The sequence below is a fragment of the Siniperca chuatsi genome, linkage group LG22 (assembly GCF_020085105.1).
Source record: "Siniperca chuatsi isolate FFG_IHB_CAS linkage group LG22, ASM2008510v1, whole genome shotgun sequence".
Taxonomy (NCBI): Eukaryota; Metazoa; Chordata; class Actinopteri; order Centrarchiformes; family Sinipercidae; genus Siniperca; species Siniperca chuatsi.
Window position 1 is genome coordinate 12258320 of NC_058063.1, and position 21786 is coordinate 12280105.

At 41.2% G+C, this 21786-nt stretch overlaps 2 protein-coding genes and 7 long non-coding RNA genes across 9 annotated transcripts; all 9 read left to right on the forward strand.

Moving 5' to 3' along the window:
- LOC122869890 lies at positions 1-664 on the forward strand. Its single transcript, XR_006376434.1, has 3 exons — positions 1-188; positions 297-469; positions 602-664. It is a non-coding gene; the product is annotated as an uncharacterized LOC122869890 (long non-coding RNA).
- Positions 665-1691: 1027 nt separating this feature from the next.
- Positions 1692-2356, forward strand: LOC122869889. Its single transcript, XR_006376433.1, has 3 exons — positions 1692-1879; positions 1988-2160; positions 2294-2356. It is a non-coding gene; the product is annotated as an uncharacterized LOC122869889 (long non-coding RNA).
- Positions 2357-2539: 183 nt separating this feature from the next.
- LOC122869888 lies at positions 2540-3204 on the forward strand. Its single transcript, XR_006376432.1, has 3 exons — positions 2540-2727; positions 2836-3008; positions 3142-3204. It is a non-coding gene; the product is annotated as an uncharacterized LOC122869888 (long non-coding RNA).
- Positions 3205-3387: 183 nt separating this feature from the next.
- Positions 3388-4130, forward strand: LOC122869887. The gene is made up of 3 exons (XR_006376431.1): positions 3388-3575; positions 3684-3856; positions 3989-4130. It is a non-coding gene; the product is annotated as an uncharacterized LOC122869887 (long non-coding RNA).
- Positions 4131-11880: 7750 nt separating this feature from the next.
- Positions 11881-12546, forward strand: LOC122869898. The gene is made up of 3 exons (XR_006376445.1): positions 11881-12116; positions 12225-12397; positions 12530-12546. It is a non-coding gene; the product is annotated as an uncharacterized LOC122869898 (long non-coding RNA).
- A 223-nt stretch (positions 12547-12769) lies between these two features.
- LOC122870673 lies at positions 12770-14107 on the forward strand. The gene is made up of 5 exons (XM_044185036.1): positions 12770-12962; positions 13071-13243; positions 13377-13441; positions 13642-13811; positions 13920-14107. Exons 1-5 carry the CDS (start codon positions 12770-12772, stop codon positions 14105-14107), a joined length of 789 nt encoding a protein of 262 aa, XP_044040971.1.
- A 357-nt stretch (positions 14108-14464) lies between these two features.
- LOC122869894 lies at positions 14465-15193 on the forward strand. The gene is made up of 3 exons (XR_006376441.1): positions 14465-14657; positions 14766-14938; positions 15070-15193. It is a non-coding gene; the product is annotated as an uncharacterized LOC122869894 (long non-coding RNA).
- A 145-nt stretch (positions 15194-15338) lies between these two features.
- Positions 15339-16040, forward strand: LOC122869891. Its single transcript, XR_006376435.1, has 3 exons — positions 15339-15503; positions 15612-15784; positions 15917-16040. It is a non-coding gene; the product is annotated as an uncharacterized LOC122869891 (long non-coding RNA).
- Positions 16041-16150: 110 nt separating this feature from the next.
- Positions 16151-21087, forward strand: LOC122869886 (flocculation protein FLO11-like). Its single transcript, XM_044183289.1, has 8 exons — positions 16151-16349; positions 16469-16914; positions 17031-17095; positions 17277-17461; positions 18446-18729; positions 19441-19502; positions 19727-19875; positions 19965-21087. The coding sequence occupies exons 2-8, from the start codon at positions 16492-16494 to the stop codon at positions 20051-20053; spliced, it is 1257 nt and encodes a 418-aa protein (XP_044039224.1). The 5' UTR covers positions 16151-16349; positions 16469-16491; the 3' UTR covers positions 20054-21087.
- The last annotated feature ends 699 nt before the right edge of the window (positions 21088-21786 follow it).

The window sequence follows — 21786 nt, forward strand, 5'->3', positions numbered from 1 at the left end:
GTGCTTTTCTGTCGGAAGGCCACAAAGGGGCAACATCCATGCAGAGTTGGGGCTCCAGTTCAACAACGTGGCGTCACCCGATCAAATCCCACAGGCTGATGCTGTTGCAGACACCTTAATAAGTGCTCTAAATAACCCCAACAACACCTTCGGCCTCGCTGTTGATCCCACCTCCATCCAAGTGATTCGTAAGTAAACATGTAATACATGAACCTAAATTTCTCTCCAGTAAGTATTAATGCTGGGCAACGTATATTTACCTTTTGTCACCCATCACTAATTTACAACACCTGTAGGCTCAACAACTGGCGGGTCAACAACAACTACCGGGCCGACGACAAGTGGAGGCACCGCAGCTCCCTCACCGGTTGTGGTTCTCGCAGCAACCTTGGAAGAAGCATTTGTAGAAGAACTCAACAATCGCAGCAGCGTACAATACAGAGCTCTCGAAACACGAGTTGAAACAGCGGTGCGCATAACTTGAAGCTATTTATAACATTTGATGCTGTCTTGAGTCCATTTGCCATCCTGTTTGATTTCATTAGAAAAGCACTGTCACTTTACTGTGCTTAATGTTTCTCGTTTTGTTTCCCGCTTACAGTTCGACTCCATCTTCAGTGAGAGATTTGGCCTCCTTTTCATCCGCACCTTTGTCATCGGATTTGGTAATCTTTTAAGTTTTGAAAGTCTCTGACTTAAACGGCATCAGCTCATAATTAGAACGCTACCTTTTGGGCAATGGTCACATGTATTAAAGTCTTTCGGTGTGAGTGATGAAAAAATATACACTCTGAAATAAAGAAAGAACCCCCTGCAATTTTGAAATATGATCATTTGACGAAGATGTGTGCTTTTCTGTCGGAAGGCCAAAGGGGCAACATCCATGCAGAGTTGGGGCTCCAGTTCAACAACGTGGCGTCACCCGATCAAATCCCACAGGCTGATGCTGTTGCAGACACCTTAATAAGTGCTCTAAATAACCCCAACAACACCTTCGGCCTCGCTGTTGATCCCACCTCCATCCAAGTGATTCGTAAGTAAACATGTAATACATGAACCTAAATTTCTCTCCAGTAAGTATTAATGCTGGGCAACGTATATTTACCTTTTGTCACCCATCACTAATTTACAACACCTGTAGGCTCAACAACTGGCGGGTCAACAACAACTACCGGGCCGACGACAAGTGGAGGCACCGCAGCTCCCTCACGGTTGTGGTTCTCGCAGCAACCTTGGAAGAAGCATTTGTAGAAGAACTCAACAATCGCAGCAGCGTACAATACAGAGCTCTCGAAACACGAGTTGAAACAGCGGTGCGTACAACTTGAAGCTATTTATAACATTTGATGCTGTCTTGAGTCCATTTGCCATCCTGTTTGATTTCATTAGAAAAGCACTGTCACTTTACTGTGCTTAATGTTTCTCGTTTTGTTTCCCGCTTACAGTTCGACTCCATCTTCAGTGAGAGATTTGGCCTCCTTTTCATCCGCACCTTTGTCATCGGATTTGGTAATCTTTTAAGTTTTGAAAGTCTCTGACTTAAACGGCATCAGCTCATAATTAGAACGCTACCTTTTGGGCAATGGTCACATGTATTAAAGTCTTTCGGTGTGAGTGATGAAAAAATATACACTCTGAAATAAAGAAAGAACCCCCTGCAATTTTGAAATATGATCATTTGACGAAGATGTGTGCTTTTCTGTCGGAAGGCCACAAAGGGGCAACATCCATGCAGAGTTGGGGCTCCAGTTCAACAACGTGGCGTCACCCGATCAAATCCCACAGGCTGATGCTGTTGCAGACACCTTAATAAGTGCTCTAAATAACCCCAACAACACCTTCGGCCTCGCTGTTGATCCCACCTCCATCCAAGTGATTCGTAAGTAAACATGTAATACATGAACCTAAATTTCTCTCCAGTAAGTATTAATGCTGGGCAACGTATATTTACCTTTTGTCACCCATCACTAATTTACAACACCTGTAGGCTCAACAACTGGCGGGTCAACAACAACTACCGGGCCGACGACAAGTGGAGGCACCGCAGCTCCCTCACCGGTTGTGGTTCTCGCAGCAACCTTGGAAGAAGCATTTGTAGAAGAACTCAACAATCGCAGCAGCGTACAATACAGAGCTCTCGAAACACGAGTTGAAACAGCGGTGCGTACAACTTGAAGCTATTTATAACATTTGATGCTGTCTTGAGTCCATTTGCCATCCTGTTTGATTTCATTAGAAAAGCACTGTCACTTTACTGTGCTTAATGTTTCTCGTTTTTGTTTCCCGCTTACAGTTCGACTCCATCTTCAGTGAGAGATTTGGCCTCCTTTTCATCCGCACCTTTGTCATCGGATTTGGTAATCTTTTAAGTTTTGAAAGTCTCTGACTTAAACGGCATCAGCTCATAATTAGAACGCTACCTTTTGGGCAATGGTCACATGTATTAAAGTCTTTCGGTGTGAGTGATGAAAAAATATACACTCTGAAATAAAGAAAGAACCCCCTGCAATTTTGAAATATGATCATTTGACGAAGATGTGTGCTTTTCTGTCGGAAGGCCACAAAGGGGCAACATCCATGCAGAGTTGGGGCTCCAGTTCAACAACGTGGCGTCACCCGATCAAATCCCACAGGCTGATGCTGTTGCAGACACCTTAATAAGTGCTCTAAATAACCCCAACAACACCTTCGGCCTCGCTGTTGATCCCACCTCCATCCAAGTGATTCGTAAGTAAACATGTAATACATGAACCTAAATTTCTCTCCAGTAAGTATTAATGCTGGGCAACGTATATTTACCTTTTGTCACCCATCACTAATTTACAACACCTGTAGGCTCAACAACTGGCGGGTCAACAACAACTACCGGGCCGACGACAAGTGGAGGCACCGCAGCTCCCTCACCGGTTGTGGTTCTCGCAGCAACCTTGGAAGAAGCATTTGTAGAAGAACTCAACAATCGCAGCAGCGTACAATACAGAGCTCTCGAAACACGAGTTGAAACAGCGGTGCGTACAACTTGAAGCTATTTATAACATTTGATGCTGTCTTGAGTCCATTTGCCATCCTGTTTGATTTCATTAGAAAAGCACTGTCACTTTACTGTGCTTAATGTTTCTCGTTTTTGTTTCCCGCTTACAGTTCGACTCCATCTTCAGTGAGAGATTTGGCCTCCTTTTCATCCGCACCTTTGTCATCGGATTTGGTAATCTTTTAAGTTTTGAAAGTCTCTGACTTAAACGGCATCAGCTCATAATTAGAACGCTACCTTTTGGGCAATGGTCACATGTATTAAAGTCTTTCGGTGTGAGTGATGAAAAAATATACACTCTGAAATAAAGAAAGAACCCCCTGCAATTTTGAAATATGATCATTTGACGAAGATGTGTGCTTTTCTGTCGGAAGGCCACAAAGGGGCAACATCCATGCAGAGTTGGGGCTCCAGTTCAACAACGTGGCGTCACCCGATCAAATCCCACAGGCTGATGCTGTTGCAGACACCTTAATAAGTGCTCTAAATAACCCCAACAACACCTTCGGCCTCGCTGTTGATCCCACCTCCATCCAAGTGATTCGTAAGTAAACATGTAATACATGAACCTAAATTTCTCTCCAGTAAGTATTAATGCTGGGCAACGTATATTTACCTTTTGTCACCCATCACTAATTTACAACACCTGTAGGCTCAACAACTGGCGGGTCAACAACAACTACCGGGCCGACGACAAGTGGAGGCACCGCAGCTCCCTCACCGGTTGTGGTTCTCGCAGCAACCTTGGAAGAAGCATTTGTAGAAGAACTCAACAATCGCAGCAGCGTACAATACAGAGATCTCGAAACACGAGTTGAAACAGCGGTGCGTACAACTTGAAGCTATTTATAACATTTGATGCTGTCTTGAGTCCATTTGCCATCCTGTTTGATTTCATTAGAAAAGCACTGTCACTTTACTGTGCTTAATGTTTCTCGTTTTGTTTCCCGCTTACAGTTCGACTCCATCTTCAGTGAGAGATTTGGCCTCCTTTTCATCCGCACCTTTGTCATCGGATTTGGTAATCTTTTAAGTTTTGAAAGTCTCTGACTTAAACGGCATCAGCTCATAATTAGAACGCTACCTTTTGGGCAATGGTCACATGTATTAAAGTCTTTCGGTGTGAGTGATGAAAAAATATACACTCTGAAATAAAGAAAGAACCCCCTGCAATTTTGAAATATGATCATTTGACGAAGATGTGTGCTTTTCTGTCGGAAGGCCACAAAGGGGCAACATCCATGCAGAGTTGGGGCTCCAGTTCAACAACGTGGCGTCACCCGATCAAATCCCACAGGCTGATGCTGTTGCAGACACCTTAATAAGTGCTCTAAATAACCCCAACAACACCTTCGGCCTCGCTGTTGATCCCACCTCCATCCAAGTGATTCGTAAGTAAACATGTAATACCACAAGAAGGGAGGTACTATGAGATCAAGCCAAGAAACTGTCAGATTCAAAGTTGATTTGTTCTTTGCTGTGGTGTCATAACATTTCTGAAAATTAGTCACACCATTTGTTGGTGATAGAGTCCATTATATAAAGGCTTTAATAGATGAGGACTGCCATAACAGGAAAAATGTTTTCAATGTCACCGATGTGAAATAGATTAAATAAATAACGACTGTCGATTAAGTGGTATCTATTCTATTCTTCTAATTTGGGTAAGTAAATCTTTAAATATATACACCTTTTTACAATGTATATATATATATATATATATATATATATATATATATATATTGAAAATAACAATTGGAGGCTGTATTGATTCTTGTATGGACATTATTTTAATATCCCTCTCCATAGTGAGATTGCAGGTCAGGGACAGCTACTGTAGTAGAAATACTATAGCTTGAAAAAATGGACAAAAGACAATTTGAAGAAACATTATGACAAGTTTAGTAAAGAATATGGGATAATTTTCTAATATTGTGTATGTACATTTAAAGAGGTACTCAGCAATTAAGCATTGTATAAAGTTGCACGTGAAACAAATAAAAAGATTTTAACAACCAATATCATTCCCATTACACTAATAGCAGCCCTGTTTGGCAACATGCGGTACAGCTGAGGCTGATGAAAAGTTAAGGGATGACCAGTTATCAGAATTCATCCTGAGGGCTAAATGTCTGTACCAAATTTTAATCCATCATATTGTTGTTGAGACCTTTCACTCAAGGTGGTGCTAGAGGAAAAGTCAGAGGATCACCCCAAGTCACTAGGCTTCATCATGTGGCAACCACGAATGTGTATCCAATAATAATAATATACAGCCCGACATTGCCATCCCTAAAAAAAAATTCTTCCAGATTAATTTATTTTTCCCATTTACCATATTAACAGACAAAACAGATCAAGCTCATCCAGTATTTGATTATTGATTATTTATTAAGGCATCATAAATCAAGCTCAACAACTGGCGGGTCAACAACAACTACCGGGCCGACGACAAGTGGAGGCACCGCAGCTCCCTCACCGGTTGTGGTTCTCGCAGCAACCTTGGAAGAAGCATTTGTAGACGAACTCAACAATCGCAGCAGCGTACAATACAGAGATCTCGAAACACGAGTTGAAACAGCGGTGCGTACAACTTGAAGCTATTTATAACATTTGATGCTGTCTTGAGTCCATTTGCCATCCTGTTTGATTTCATTAGAAAAGCACTGTCACTTTACTGTGCTTAATGTTTCTCGTTTTTGTTTCCCGCTTACAGTTCGACTCCATCTTCAGTGAGAGATTTGGCCTCCTTTTCATCCGCACCTTTGTCATCGGATTTCGGTAATCTTTTAAGTTTTGAAAGTCTCTGACTTAAACGGCATCAGCTCATAATTAGAACGCTACCTTTTGGGCAATGGTCACATGTATTAAAGTCTTTCGGTGTGAGTGATGAAAAAATATACACTCTGAAATAAAGAAAGAACCCCCTGCAATGTTGAAATATGATCATTTGACGAAGACGTGTGCTTTTCTGTCGGAAGGCCACAAAGGGGCAACATCCATGCAGAGTTGGGGCTCCAGTTCAACAACGTGGCGTCACCCGATCAAATCCCACAGGCTGATGCTGTTGCAGACACCTTAATAAGTGCTCTAAGTAACCCCAACAACACCTTCGGCCTCGCTGTTGATCCCACCTCCATCCAAGTGATTCGTAAGTAAACATGTAATACATGAACCTAAATTTCTCTCCAGTAAGTATTAATGCTGGGCAACGTATATTTACCTTTTGTCACCCATCACTAATTTACAACACCTGTAGGCTCAACAACTGGCGGGTCAACAACAACTACCGGGCCGACGACAAGTGGAGGCACCGCAGCTCCCTCACCGGTTGTGGTTCTCGCAGCAACCTTGGAAGAAGCATTTGTAGAAGAACTCAACAATCGCAGCAGCGTACAATACAGAGCTCTCGAAACACGAGTTGAAACAGCGGTGCGTACAACTTGAAGCTATTTATAACATTTGATGCTGTCTTGAGTCCATTTGCCATCCTGTTTGATTTCATTAGAAAAGCACTGTCACTTTACTGTGCTTAATGTTTCTCGTTTTTGTTTCCCGCTTACAGTTCGACTCCATCTTCAGTGAGAGATTTGGCCTCCTTTTCATCCGCACCTTTGTCATCGGATTTGGTAATCTTTTAAGTTTTGAAAGTCTCTGACTTAAACGGCATCAGCTCATAATTAGAACGCTACCTTTTGGGCAATGGTCACATGTATTAAAGTCTTTCGGTGTGAGAGTGATGAAAAATATACACTCTGAAATAAAGAAAGAACCCCCTGCAATGTTGAAATATGATCATTTGACGAAGACGTGTGCTTTTCTGTCGGAAGGCCACAAAGGGGCAACATCCATGCAGAGTTGGGGCTCCAGTTCAACAACGTGGCGTCACCCGATCAAATCCCACAGGCTGATGCTGTTGCAGACACCTTAATAAGTGTTCTAAATAACCCCAACAACACCTTCGGCCTCGCTGTTGATCCCACCTCCATCCAAGTGATTCGTAAGTAAACATGTAATACATGAACCTAAATTTCTCTCCAGTAAGTATTAATGCTGGGCAACGTATATTTACCTTTTGTCACCCATCACTAATTTACAACACCTGTAGGCTCAACAACTGGCGGGTCAACAACAACTACCGGGCCGACGACAAGTGGAGGCACCGCAGCTCCCTCACCGGTTGTGGTTCTCGCAGCAACCTTGGAAGAAGCATTTGTAGAAGAACTCAACAATCGCAGCAGCGCACAATACAGAGCTCTCGAAACACGAGTTGAAACAGCGGTGCGTGCAACTTGAAGCTATTTATAACATTTGATGCTGTCTTGAGTCCATTTGCCATCCTGTTTGATTTCATTAGAAAAGCACTGTCACTTTACTGTGCTTAATGTTTCTCGTTTTGTTTCCCGCTTACAGTTCGACTCCATCTTCAGTGAGAGATTTGGCCTCCTTTTCATCCGCACCTTTGTCATCGGTTTGGTAATCTTTTAAGTTTTGAAAGTCTCTGACTTAAGCGGCATCAGCTCATAATTAGAACGCTACCTTTTGGGCAATGGTCACATGTATTAAAGTCTTTCGGTGTGAGTGATGAAAAAATATACACTCTGAAATAAAGAAAGAACCCCCTGCAATTTTGAAATATGATCATTTGACGAAGACGTGTGCTTTTCTGTCGGAAGGCCACAAAGGGGCAACATCCATGCAGAGTTGGGGCTCCAGTTCAACAACGTGGCGTCACCCGATCAAATCCCACAGGCTGATGCTGTTGCAGACACCTTAATAAGTGCTCTAAATAACCCCAACAACACCTTCGGCCTCGCTTTTGATCCCACCTCCATCCAAGTGATTCGTAAGTAAACATGTAATACATGAACCTAAATTTCTCTCCAGTAAGTATTAATGCTGGGCAACGTATATTTACCTTTTGTCACCCATCACTAATTTACAACACCTGTAGGCTCAACAACTGGCGGGTCAACAACAACTACCGGGCCGGCGACAAGTGGAGGCACCGCAGCTCCCTCACCGGTTGTGGTTCTCGCAGCAACCTTGGAAGAAGCATTTGTAGAAGAACTCAACAATCGCAGCAGCGTACAATACACAGAGCTCTCAAAACACGAGTTGAAACAGCGGTGCGTACAACTTGAAGCTATTTATAACATTTGATGCTGTCTTGAGTCCATTTGCCATCCTGTTTGATTTCATTAGAAAAGCACTGTCACTTTACTGTGCTTAATGTTTCTCGTTTTGTTTCCCGCTTACAGTTCGACTCCATCTTCAGTGAGAGATTTGGCCTCCTTTTCATCCGCACCTTTGTCATCGGATTTGGTAATCTTTTAAGTTTTGAAAGTCTCTGACTTAAACGGCATCAGCTCATAATTAGAACGCTACCTTTTGGGCAATGGTCACATGTATTAAAGTCTTTCGGTGTGAGTGATGAAAAAATATAAACTCTGAAATAAAGAAAGAACCCCCTGCAATTTTGAAATATGATCATTTTACGAAGATGTGTGCTTTTCTGTCGGAAGGCCACAAAGGGGCAACATCCATGCAGAGTTGGGGCTCCAGTTCAAGAACGTGGCGTCACCCGATCAAATCCCACAGGCTGATGCTGTTGCAGACACCTTAATAAGTGCTCTAAATAACCCCAACAACACCTTCGGCCTCGCTGTTGATCCCACCTCCATCCAAGTGATTCGTAAGTAAACATGTAATACATGAACCTAAATTTCTCTCCAGTAAGTATTAATGCTGGGCAACGTATATTTACCTTTTGTCACCCATCACTAATTTACAACACCTGTAGGCTCAATAACTGGCGGGTCAACAACAACTACCGGGCGGCGACAAGTGGAGGCACCGCAGCTCCCTCACCAGTTGTGGTTCTCGCAGCAACCTTGGAAGAAGCATTTGTAGAAGAACTCAACAATCGCAGCAGCGTACAATACAGAGCTCTCGAAACACGAGTTGAAACAGCGGTGCGTACAACTTGAAGCTATTTATAACATTTGATGCTGTCTTGAGTCCATTTGCCATCCTGTTTGATTTCATTAGAAAAGCACTGTCACTTTACTGTGCTTAATGTTTCTTGTTTTTGTTTCCCGCTTACAGTTCGACTCCATCTTCAGTGAGAGATTTGGCCTCCTTTTCATCCGCACCTTTGTCATCGGATTTCGGTAATCTTTTAAGTTTTGAAAGTCTCTGACTTAAATGGCATCAGCTCATAATTAGAACGCTACCTTTTGGGCAATGGTCACATGTATTAAAGTCTTTCGGTTTGAGTGATGAAAAAATATACACTCTGAAATAAAGAAAGAACCCCCTGTAATTTTGAAATATGATCATTTGACGAAGATGTGTGCTTTTCTGTCGGAAGGCCACAAAGGGGAAACATCCATGCAGAGTTGGGGCTCCAGTTCAACAACGTGGCGTCACCCGATCAAATCCCACAGGCTGATGCTGTTGCAGACACCTTAATAAGTGCTCTAAGTAACCCCAACAACACCTTCGGCCTCGCTGTTGATCCCACCTCCATCCAAGTGATTCGTAAGTAAACATGTAATACATGAACCTAAATTTCTCTCCAGTAAGTATTAATGCTGGGCAACGTATATTTACCTTTTGTCACCCATCACTAATTTACAACACCTGTAGGCTCAACAACTGGCGGGTCAACAACAACTACCGGGCCGACGACAAGTGGAGGCACCGCAGCTCCCTCACCGGTTGTGGTTCTCGCAGCAACCTTGGAAGAAGCATTTGTAGAAGAACTCAACAATCGCAGCAGCGTACAATACAGAGCTCTCGAAACACGAGTTGAAACAGCGGGTGCGCACAACTTGAAGCTATTTATAACATTTGATGCTGTCTTGAGTCCATTTGCCATCCTGTTTGATTTCATTAGAAAAGCACTGTCACTTTACTGTGCTTAATGTTTCTCGTTTTTGTTTCCCGCTTACAGTTCGACTCCATCTTCAGTGAGAGATTTGGCCTCCTTTTCATCCGCACCTTTGTCATCGGATTTGGTAATCTTTTAAGTTTTGAAAGTCTCTGACTTAAGCGGCATCAGCTCATAATTAGAACGCTACCTTTTGGGCAATGGTCACATGTATTAAAGTCTTTCGGTGTGAGTGATGAAAAAATATACACTCTGAAATAAAGAAAGAACCCCCTGCAATTTTGAAATATGATCATTTGACGAAGATGTGTGCTTTTCTGTCGGAAGGCCACAAAGGGGCAACATCCATGCAGAGTTGGGGCTCCAGTTCAACAACGTGGCGTCACCCGATCAAATCCCACAGGCTGATGCTGTTGCAGACACCTTAATAAGTGCTCTAAATAACCCCAACAACACCTTCGGCCTCGCTGTTGATCCCACCTCCATCCAAGTGATTCGTAAGTAAACATGTAATACATGAACCTAAATTTCTCTCCAGTAAGTATTAATGCTGGGCAACGTATATTTACCTTTTGTCACCCATCACTAATTTACAACACCTGTAGGCTCAACAACTGGCGGGTCAACAACAACTACCGGGCCGACGACAAGTGGAGGCACCGCAGCTCCCTCACCAGTTGTGGTTCTCGCAGCAACCTTGGAAGAAGCATTTGTAGAAGAACTCAACAATCGCAGCAGCGTACAATACAGAGCTCTCGAAACACGAGTTGAAACAGCGGTGCGTACAACTTGAAGCTATTTATAACATTTGATGCTGTCTTGAGTCCATTTGCCATCCTGTTTGATTTCATTAGAAAAGCACTGTCACTTTACTGTGCTTAATGTTTCTCGTTTTGTTTCCGCTTACAGTTCGACTCCATCTTCAGTGAGAGATTTGGCCTCCTTTTCATCCGCACCTTTGTCATCGGATTTTGGTAATCTTTTAAGTTTTGAAAGTCTCTGACTTAAATGGCATCAGCTCATAATTAGAACGCTACCTTTTGGGCAATGGTCACATGTATTAAAGTCTTTCGGTGTGAGTGATGAAAAATATACACTCTGAAATAAAGAAAGAACCCCTGTAATTTTGAAATATGATCATTTGACGAAGATGTGTGCTTTTCTGTCGGAAGGCCACAAAGGGGAAACATCCATGCAGAGTTGGGGCTCCAGTTCAACAACGTGGCGTCACCCGATCAAATCCCACAGGCTGATGCTGTTGCAGACACCTTAATAAGTGCTCTAAGTAACCCCAACAACACCTTCGGCCTCGCTGTTGATCCCACCTCCATCCAAGTGATTCGTAAGTAAACATGTAATACATGAACCTAAATTTCTCTCCAGTAAGTATTAATGCTGGGCAACGTATATTTACCTTTTGTCACCCATCACTAATTTACAACACCTGTAGGCTCAACAACTGGCGGGTCAACAACAACTACCGGGCCGACGACAAGTGGAGGCACCGCAGCTCCCTCACCGGTTGTGGTTCTCGCAGCAACCTTGGAAGAAGCATTTGTAGAAGAACTCAACAATCGCAGCAGCGTACAATACAGAGCTCTCGAAACACGAGTTGAAACAGCGGTGCGCACAACTTGAAGCTATTTATAACATTTGATGCTGTCTTGAGTCCATTTGCCATCCTGTTTGATTTCATTAGAAAAGCACTGTCACTTTACTGTGCTTAATGTTTCTCGTTTTTGTTTCCCGCTTACAGTTCGACTCCATCTTCAGTGAGAGATTTGGCCTCCTTTTCATCCGCACCTTTGTCATCGGATTTGGTAATCTTTTAAGTTTTGAAAGTCTCTGACTTAAACGGCATCAGCTCATAATTAGAACGCTACCTTTTGGGCAATGGTCACATGTATTAAAGTCTTTCGGTGTGAGTGATGAAAAAATATACACTCTGAAATAAAGAAAGAACCCCCTGCAATTTTGAAATATGATCATTTGACGAAGATGTGTGCTTTTCTGTCGGAAGGCCACAAAGGGGCAACATCCATGCAGAGTTGGGGCTCCAGTTCAACAACGTGGCGTCACCCGATCAAATCCCACAGGCTGATGCTGTTGCAGACACCTTAATAAGTGCTCTAAATAACCCCAACAACACCTTCGGCCTCGCTGTTGATCCCACCTCCATCCAAGTGATTCGTAAGTAAACATGTAATACATGAACCTAAATTTCTCTCCAGTAAGTATTAATGCTGGGCAACGTATATTTACGTTTTGTCACCCATCACTAATTTACAACACCTGTAGGCTCAACAACTGGCGGGTCAACAACAACCACCGGGCCGACGACAAGTGGAGGCACCGCAGCTCCCTCACCGGTTGTGGTTCTCGCAGCCACCTTGGAAGAAGCATTTGTAGAAGAACTCAACAATCGCAGCAGCGTACAATACAGAGCTCTCGAAACACGAGTTGAAACAGCGGTGCGTACAACTTGAAGCTATTTATAACATTTGATGCTATCTTGAGTCCATTTGCCATCCTGTTTGATTTCATTAGAAAAGCACTGTCACTTTACTGTGCTTAATGTTTCTCGTTTTGTTTCCCGCTTACAGTTCGACTCCATCTTCAGGAGAGATTTGGCCTCCTTTTCATCCGCACCTTTGTCATCGGATTTGGTAATCTTTTAAGTTTTGAAAGTCTCTGACTTAAACGGCATCAGCTCATAATTAGAACGCTACCTTTTGGGCAATGGTCACATGTATTAAAGTCTTTCGGTGTGAGTGATGAAAAAATATACACTCTTAAATAAAGAAAGAACCCCTGCAATTTTGAAATATGATCATTTGACGAAGATGTGTGCTTTTTCTGTCGGAAGGCCACAAAGGGGAAACATCCATGCAGAGTTGGGGCTCCAGTTCAACAACGTGGCGTCACCCGATCAAATCCCACAGGCTGATGCTGTTGCAGACACCTTAATAAGTGCTCTAAATAACCCCAACAACACCTTCGGCCTCGCTGTTGATCCCACCTCCATCCAAGTGATTCGTAAGTAAACATGTAATACATGAACCTGAATTTCTCTCCAGTAAGTATTAATGCTGGGCAACGTATATTTACCTTTTGTCACCCATCACTAATTTACAACACCTGTAGGCTCAACAACTGGCGGGTCAACAACAACTACCGGGCCGACGACAAGTGGAGGCACCGCAGCTCCCTCACCGGTTGTGGTTCTCGCAGCAACCTTGGAAGAAGCATTTGTAGAAGAGCTCAACAATCGCAGCAGCGTACAATACAGAGATCTCGAAACACGAGTTGAAACAGCGGTGCATACAACTTGAAGCTATTTATAACATTTGATGCTGTCTTGAGTCCATTTGCCATCCTGTTTGATTTCATTAGAAAAGCACTGTCACTTTACTGTGCTTAATGTTTCTCGTTTTTTTTTCCCGCTTACAGTTCGACTCCATCTTCAGTGAGAGATTTGGCCTCCTTTTCATCCGCACCTTTGTCATCGGATTTCGGTAATCTTTTAAGTTTTGAAAGTCTCTGACTTAAACGGCATCAGCTCATAATTAGAACGCTACCTTTTGGGCAATGGTCACATGTATTAAAGTCTTTCGGTGTGAGTGATGAAAAAATATACACTCTGAAATAAAGAAAGAACCCCCTGCAATTTTGAAATATGATCATTTGACGAAGATGTGTGCTTTTCTGTCGGAAGGCCACAAAGGGGAAACATCCATGCAGAGTTGGGGCTCCAGTTCAACAACGTGGCGTCACCCGATCAAATCCCACAGGCTGATGCTGTTGCAGACACCTTAATAAGTGCTCTAAATAACCCCAACAACACCTTCGGCCTCGCTGTTGATCCCACCTCCATCCAAGTGATTCGTAAGTAAACATGTAATACATGAACCTGAATTTCTCTCCAGTAAGTATTAATGCTGGGCAACGTATATTTACCTTTTGTCACCCATCACTAATTTACAACACCTGTAGGCTCAACAACTGGCGGGTCAACAACAACTACCGGGCCGACGACAAGTGGAGGCACCGCAGCTCCCTCACCGGTTGTGGTTCTCGCAGCAACCTTGGAAGAAGCATTTGTAGAAGAGCTCAACAATCGCAGCAGCGCACAATACAGAGATCTCGAAACACGAGTTGAAACAGCGGTGCATACAACTTGAAGCTATTTATAACATTTGATGCTGTCTTGAGTCCATTTGCCATCCTGTTTGATTTCATTAGAAAAGCACTGTCACTTTACTGTGCTTAATGTTTCTCGTTTTTTTCCCGCTTACAGTTCGACTCCATCTTCAGTGAGAGATTTGGCCTCCTTTTCATCCGCACCTTTGTCATCGGATTTGGTAATCTTTTAAGTTTTGAAAGTCTCTGACTTAAACGGCATCAGCTCATAATTAGAACGCTACCTTTTGGGCAATGGTCACATGTATTAAAGTCTTTCGGTGTGAGTGATGAAAAAATATACACTCTGAAATAAAGAAAGAACCCCCTGCAATTTTGAAATATGATCATTTGACGAAGATGTGTGCTTTTCTGTCGGAAGGCCACAAAGGGGAAACATCCATGCAGAGTTGGGGCTCCAGTTCAACAACGTGGCGTCACCCGATCAAATCCCACAGGCTGATGCTGTTGCAGACACCTTAATAAGTGCTCTAAATAACCCCAACAACACCTTCGGCCTCGCTGTTGATCCCACCTCCATCCAAGTGATTCGTAAGTAAACATGTAATACATGAACCTAAATTTCTCTCCAGTAAGTATTAATGCTGGGCAACGTATATTTACCTTTTGTCACCCATCACTAATTTACAACACCTGTAGGCTCAACAACTGGCGGGTCAACAACAACTACCGGGCCGACGACAAGTGGAGGCACCGCAGCTCCCTCACCGGTTGTGGTTCTCGCAGCAACCTTGGAAGAAGCATTTGTAGACGAACTCAACAATCGCAGCAGCGTACAATACAGAGATCTCGAAACACGAGTTGAAACAGCGGTGCGTACAACTTGAAGCTATTTATAACATTTGATGCTGTCTTGAGTCCATTTGCCATCCTGTTTGATTTCATTAGAAAAGCACTGTCACTTTACTGTGCTTAATGTTTCTCGTTTTTTTCCCGCTTACAGTTCGACTCCATCTTCAGTGAGAGATTTGGCCTCCTTTTCATCCGCACCTTTGTCATCGGATTTGGTAATCTTTTAAGTTTTGAAAGTCTCTGACTTAAACGGCATCAGCTCATAATTAGAACGCTACCTTTTGGGCAATGGTCACATGTATTAAAGTCTTTCGGTGTGAGTGATGAAAAAATATACACTCTGAAATAAAGAAAGAACCCCCTGCAATTTTGAAATATGATCATTTGATGAAGATGTGTGCTTTTCTGTCGGAAGGCCACAAAGGGGAAACATCCATGCAGAGTTGGGGCTCCAGTTCAACAACGTGGCGTCACCCGATCAAATCCCACAGGCTGATGCTGTTGCAGACACCTTAATAAGTGCTCTAAATAACCCCAACAACACCTTCGGCCTCGCTGTTGATCCCACCTCCATCCAAGTGATTCGTAAGTAAACATGTAATACATGAACCTAAATTTCTCTCCAGTAAGTATTAATGCTAGGCAACGTATATTTACCTTTTGTCACCCATCACTAATTTACAACACCTGTAGGCTCAACAACTGGCGGGTCAACAACAACTACCGGGCCGACGACAAGTGGAGGCACCGCAGCTCCCTCACCGGTTGTGGTTCTCGCAGCAACCTTGGAAGAAGCATTTGTAGAAGAACTCAACAATCGCAGCAGCGTACAATACAGAGATCTCGAAACACGAGTTGAAACAGCGGTGCGTACAACTTGAAGCTATTTATAACATTTGATGCTGTCTTGAGTCCATTTGCCATCCTGTTTGATTTCATTAGAAAAGCACTGTCACTTTACTGTGCTTAATGTTTCTCGTTTTTTTTCCCGCTTACAGTTCGACTCCATCTTCAGTGAGAGATTTGGCCTCCTTTTCATCCGCACCTTTGTCATCGGATTTGGTAATCTTTTAAGTTTTGAAAGTCTCTGACTTAAACGGCATCAGCTCATAATTAGAACGCTACCTTTTGGGCAATGGTCACATGTATTAAAGTCTTTCGGTGTGAGTGATGAAAAAATATACACTCTGAAATAAAGAAAGAACCCCTGCAATTTTGAAATATGATCATTTGACGAAGATGTGTGCTTTTCTGTCGGAAGGCCACAAAGGGGAAACATCCATGCAGAGTTGGGGCTCCAGTTCAACAACGTGGCGTCACCCGATCAAATCCCACAGGCTGATGCTGTTGCAGACACCTTAATAAGTGCTCTAAATAACCCCAACAACACCTTCGGCCTCGCTGTTGATCCCACCTCCATCCAAGTGATTCGTAAGTAAACATTTCATTTACTCATTTAATTGTCTTTATACTATAGAGTATTAATGCTTGGCCTTTAACCTATTAATATCTTAACTTTAATAACTATTACTTTATCACAATACCTGTAGGGTTAACAACAACCAATGGGGCAATGACAACAAGTGGTGGATCAACAGTAGATGCAGTTTCAATCACAAGTCGTCCGCCATTGACAACTGTAGCATCAGTCACACCCAGTGGGTCAACTCGTACCAGTGGATCAACTACAACTGGTGGATTAACAATAACCAGTGGGTCAACAAGTACCAATGGATCAACTACAACTGGTGCTTCAATAATAACTGATGGTTCTCCAACAACTGGACGGTCAACTACAGCTGCTTCTTCAGTTACAACTGATGGATCAGTAACATCTCAAGAAACAACTAGTCCTGTTGGACTAGGTGGTGCAGTTACCACAGCTGCCCCCTTTGTTGTTGTTCTCACAGCAAACTTGGAAGAACCATTTGTAGAAGAACTCAAAAATCCAAGCAGTATACAATACAGAGCACTTGAAAGAAGAGTTGTAACAGCAGTGAGTAAGATTTTTTAACTTTAACGTGGTTTAAGTGAATTTGACATTCCGTTCAATTTTATTTGGATGCATCTTTTAGTTTACTAATTTATTTCAATTTTATTTCCCTTTCACAGTGTGATCTCATCTACAGGGCAAGATTTGGTTTTCTTTTCATCCGCACATTTGTCATACGATTTAGGTAATATTTTAATAATTGAAAGCATTTCTCAGAATACATTCTCATAGCTTCAAGAGTAAATTGTGGGATATGGTCCTCAATAGTAGAATGTTTCAGTGTTGAATAATAAAAAATCACGTGAAAAAATAAAAGCAAAAATAACAAATTATCATGTCATGAAGTTATGTATTTTTTTATGCAGTCGTGTTGTAGCAAGGACACGAATGGAGAACACTAATGCAGAGGTGGGACTCGAATTCAACAATACAGCTTCACAAGATCAAATCCCACAAGATGATGTTGTTGTGGACACCTTAGTACAAGCTCTGAGTAACCCCAACAACACCTTCAACCTCACTGTTGATACAAACACCATTGAAATCATACGTAAGTGTACAACTGTTCATAGGTTGGTATTTGTCCTTCATTTATAAAACTGTAACCAATTCATCAGTGTGTGTGTGTGTGTGTGTGTGTGTGTGTGAGAATTGGGTTTATTTGTTGTATTTGTTTGTGTACTATGGTAAACAATATGATTTTATTCACATCAAAGTAATCACTACAAATTATTTCTAACATTCTTCTGGGAGCCATCTGGAAATAACAGACTCGATTAACAATGGGTATTGAAAAGGTTGTCAGTTTCAATACATTATCAATTAATAGTCACCAATATAAGATATTGAATTGCTTTCTTGATTGATCCCTTTTTTTAAATAATTGCGTGGATAAAGAGCATACTCTTTCTTTATTACATCTTACGAAGTGGACTGTGATGCACATCAACTATACTACTGTGGTTTTTCATATCTAAACAGCTATTGACATATATGTGTATCGGTGAAAGAAGGTCTTCTGGCAACCATCAGTTTTTTTTTTCTGTCATACTTCCCAGCCTTAAAAAGTATGGAAACCAGTTTAAATGGATTGTGGTGTAATGTCCCTATCTGCCTAGACTAAATAAGTAAGTAATGTTTATGGGTAATTGTGAAACAGGGGAAGTTTATGAAATTAGGTACACAACACCAGGCAACTACAGTTTGTGGTATATACACATACTGTATGATGAAGTTACTGAAAATGCTCATCATGCCTCTAGCTTTTGACATGCTTTAAGACACTTTACTCACTAAAGCCACCCAAAGGTAAAGGTCTGTATTTCCCATTTACACTTAGCCATTTCATGCATTAAAGTAATCCGATTTCTCAGACCACAGTGGGAGGTGGTTTGATACAAGGTTATATGTAAGTGTAAACAAAAGTGTTAATAACACTTTAAATTACATGTATAAATAGGGCCTTTGACATCCAATATATAAGAAAAAGAACATGAGCCTAAAACTTATTAAAGTATTCTTATTGTTTTTACAGGAACTCCAAATACAACATTAAGTTCACCAACTACAGCAACAAATTCAAATACTACATCTACTCCGCCTAAAACTGCTGCACCTGCAACCACAACTACAGCAACTCCAGTTACAACTGCTACGACTGCTGCAATGACAGTGTCTGTAACAGCAGTTGCTACAACTACTGTACAATTCATAAAACGGAAGCTGACTTTCAGATCTGCGGGAGAGACATTTACAAATGACTTGCTGAATCCGTCATCGTTTGCATTTGTAAATCGAGCTGAAATGATAAAGATGATGGTAAGTTGCTCCATTTAAAATTAAACCTGTGGTAACAAACATATCCAATATTTTGACTTATCAGAGGGAGGTTACTGCCCACTACACAATGGTTTGAAATACAGGTTTTGGAATCCAAATGTCACAAGATATTTAGGGACGTACTGTGAAATAAGCCTTCACCTCTCATTTAGGCCTTTTCCACTACAGGAACGTATTGACTGGTAACCTGTAGCTTCCCATAACCTGAAACTGTAAGAACCCATAAGGTCTAGGTTCTAGATTCTGCCCTGTATTCCACTATGTTTACAAACCAGAACATTTCAGATATCATTGAAAAGGCGACACTGTGGTACTGTTTTGGGACAGATAACAATGAAAAAAGTGGTGCTAATATAGATTTTCTTTTACATTTACATGTGGCAAAGTTTAAACATCAGTATCAGTAAATTAAAAGAAGAGCCCCACCCACAGTAGGAGCTCGACTGAATGAAGCAAAAAGAGTACATTAGACATATGGAGCATAAAGGACATAGATCAGAAATGTGTTATGTGTATCATGAAAGAAATTTGACAAAAATGTAATAAAGACATAGAAAAGAGAATTACATAAATTAAGTAGAACAAAAGAAGTTGTGTTAAAAAACACACTGCTAAAGTGAAGAAAAGCACACCATTAAAAATATAGCCAACATAAATGTGCTTATAATTTATTTGCTTTTATTTCTGCAGCTCGAACCTTTCTACCAAAGAGCATTCTCTTCATTCAGATCCTTGGCAGTGATTTCATTCAGGTAATTTGTTTATGTTATCTTGGTAATTATTATAGGGCTCCAGTTCAACAGCATGGCATCACCCGATAAAATCCCACAGGCTGATGCTGTTGTAGATAGGGCTGTGAATAACCCCCAAAACACCTTTGGCCTTGCTGTTGATCCAACCTCCATCAAAATGATTTAATGAAAATTATTTAACAGTATTATAAATTAACAGTATTTTTCTGTAATTCCTTCTGCAGTAATGGATCAATCATCAACACGGTGGACCTAAGCTTTGCATCCACATCAGTTCCCAGTAACACTCAGATTGCAGATGTTTTGGCTGGAGCAGCTTCAAATATCACAGCTTTCAACATTGACACCACTTCCTTTTTTGTGGATGGCACACGTAAGCAATATTGAATGCTACCTCATCAAAAATGTAAAATATTACAGAAATATTTGTGATATCTTATTTCCCTTTCTCCTCATCTACAGACGTGTCAAGTGGAGTAAGCCACAAGACCAGTCTCATCACTGCATTCTTCCTTGTGCTGCTGTCATGGTTACTGTCAAGCCAGCAATAGTGTCTGTGGTGGACATCAGTCCACGTGAAACCCTTTAGAAAGTGACTGCTATCACTGGTATGAAGAATTACTTTTTTGTCATAAAAAGATTACACCTGTGAATATTTCAATTGCTATATGACTTGGAAAGAACTATCAGATATTACATTTAAACTTTGGGTGACCTGATACATAAACGAGAATGGTTGATTGTAAAGGAACATCTATACATCCTTGACAGCACACACTTGGAGGTCCATTCATGATGTGGCAAACTTCAAGCTTTAAAAGAAAAGGTTATTACTGTAATTAATGGCATATAAATTTGACTAGTAACATTTGAACCCAGTTATATCGATAAGTCCACACATATTTTCAGAAATTTAAATTGCCTGTATGAAATATATTCTGATTCTTAATTCAGATCAGTTGACTTAAACATGAAGTCTTTAAGAGCTGCTCATTTATGTAAAGTTGACAGTGAAAACAAATTCCCAATTTCACTGAAGTAAACAATAGTGTGCTCTTTGCTCAGTCAGATTTATGTTTAAGGTTGTGTTACTCATTAATGCATAATAATGTCATAATAATGTCTTGTATAATTATCCATTCACTGTACCTATTTATGTGTATTTCTATAATCATACATATGTGTATTCTGAGCGCTTACCTTTATTTTTGTAAAATATTTGGTAGAAATACTAATTCTTCCTAATGATCAGAATATAAACATGACAAATCTGTCTATTCTACAACATTTTATAATCTTAAGTAGGTGATAAATCACAGCATTTTGTCTGTTTTCTATGATACTTAACTGAATAGCATTGGGTTTGGACTGTTGGTCAAATAAAATAAGCAATATGAAGATGTCACCTTGGGCTCTGGGAACTTGTGATGGACATTTTGTATTATTTTCAGACAATTTATAGATTTAAAAATAATCGATTAATCAAGAAAATAATATATTAATCAATAAGGAAAATAATTGGTAGATGCAGCCCTTTTGAACAATATTCTGAATGTGTAGCATTACCATTTCTATGAACCTCAAAGAAAAATAAACATTTTATCAATGGACCTTACCTGAGATTCTACAGCTCCAACTGCTTTTCCTCTAGTCTCCTATCATGTCTCCTTTGATGATGTTTCCTGCAGGTAGTACAAAGAGATAAGTTGGTGTATCATGAAGACAAAGTAAGCCTCCCTAATGATGACACTTTTATGGTATTTTCAAAACTATTAAAAGGTTAAAGGTTAAGTAAGGTAAAGTAAATAAGTAAGTAAATTACTACAGCTATTACTAAAAATCTTTCAGTCAGTTGATTTGGGCTACACTACAATGCATAGCAACAGTAATCTATCATTAAACAATCTCTAAAACTTCAATTTGTATTTACCTGTGATGGTCCCACCATGAGCAAGCACTTGGCGACAGTGGCAAGGAAAAACTTCCTTTTAAGAGGCAGAAACCTCGAGCAGAACCAGACTCAATGGTGGGCAGCCATCCACTGCTGCTGTGTTAGGTTTTGAGAGAGAGAGAGAGGTTTTTGAGAGATAGGCAGAGAAAAAGACAGACAGAGAGAAGGAGGTTTAGAAAGAGAGAGCGAAAGAGGTTTTGAGAGTGAGAGAGAGAAGGGGGGTGGGGGAGAGGAAGGGAGGAGGGGCGAGGAAGCACAATTGAAATACCACTTAGAATTTTAAAATAGTAATAATGTAAGGGTAGTGGTAATATTAATAAGTTAATAATAATA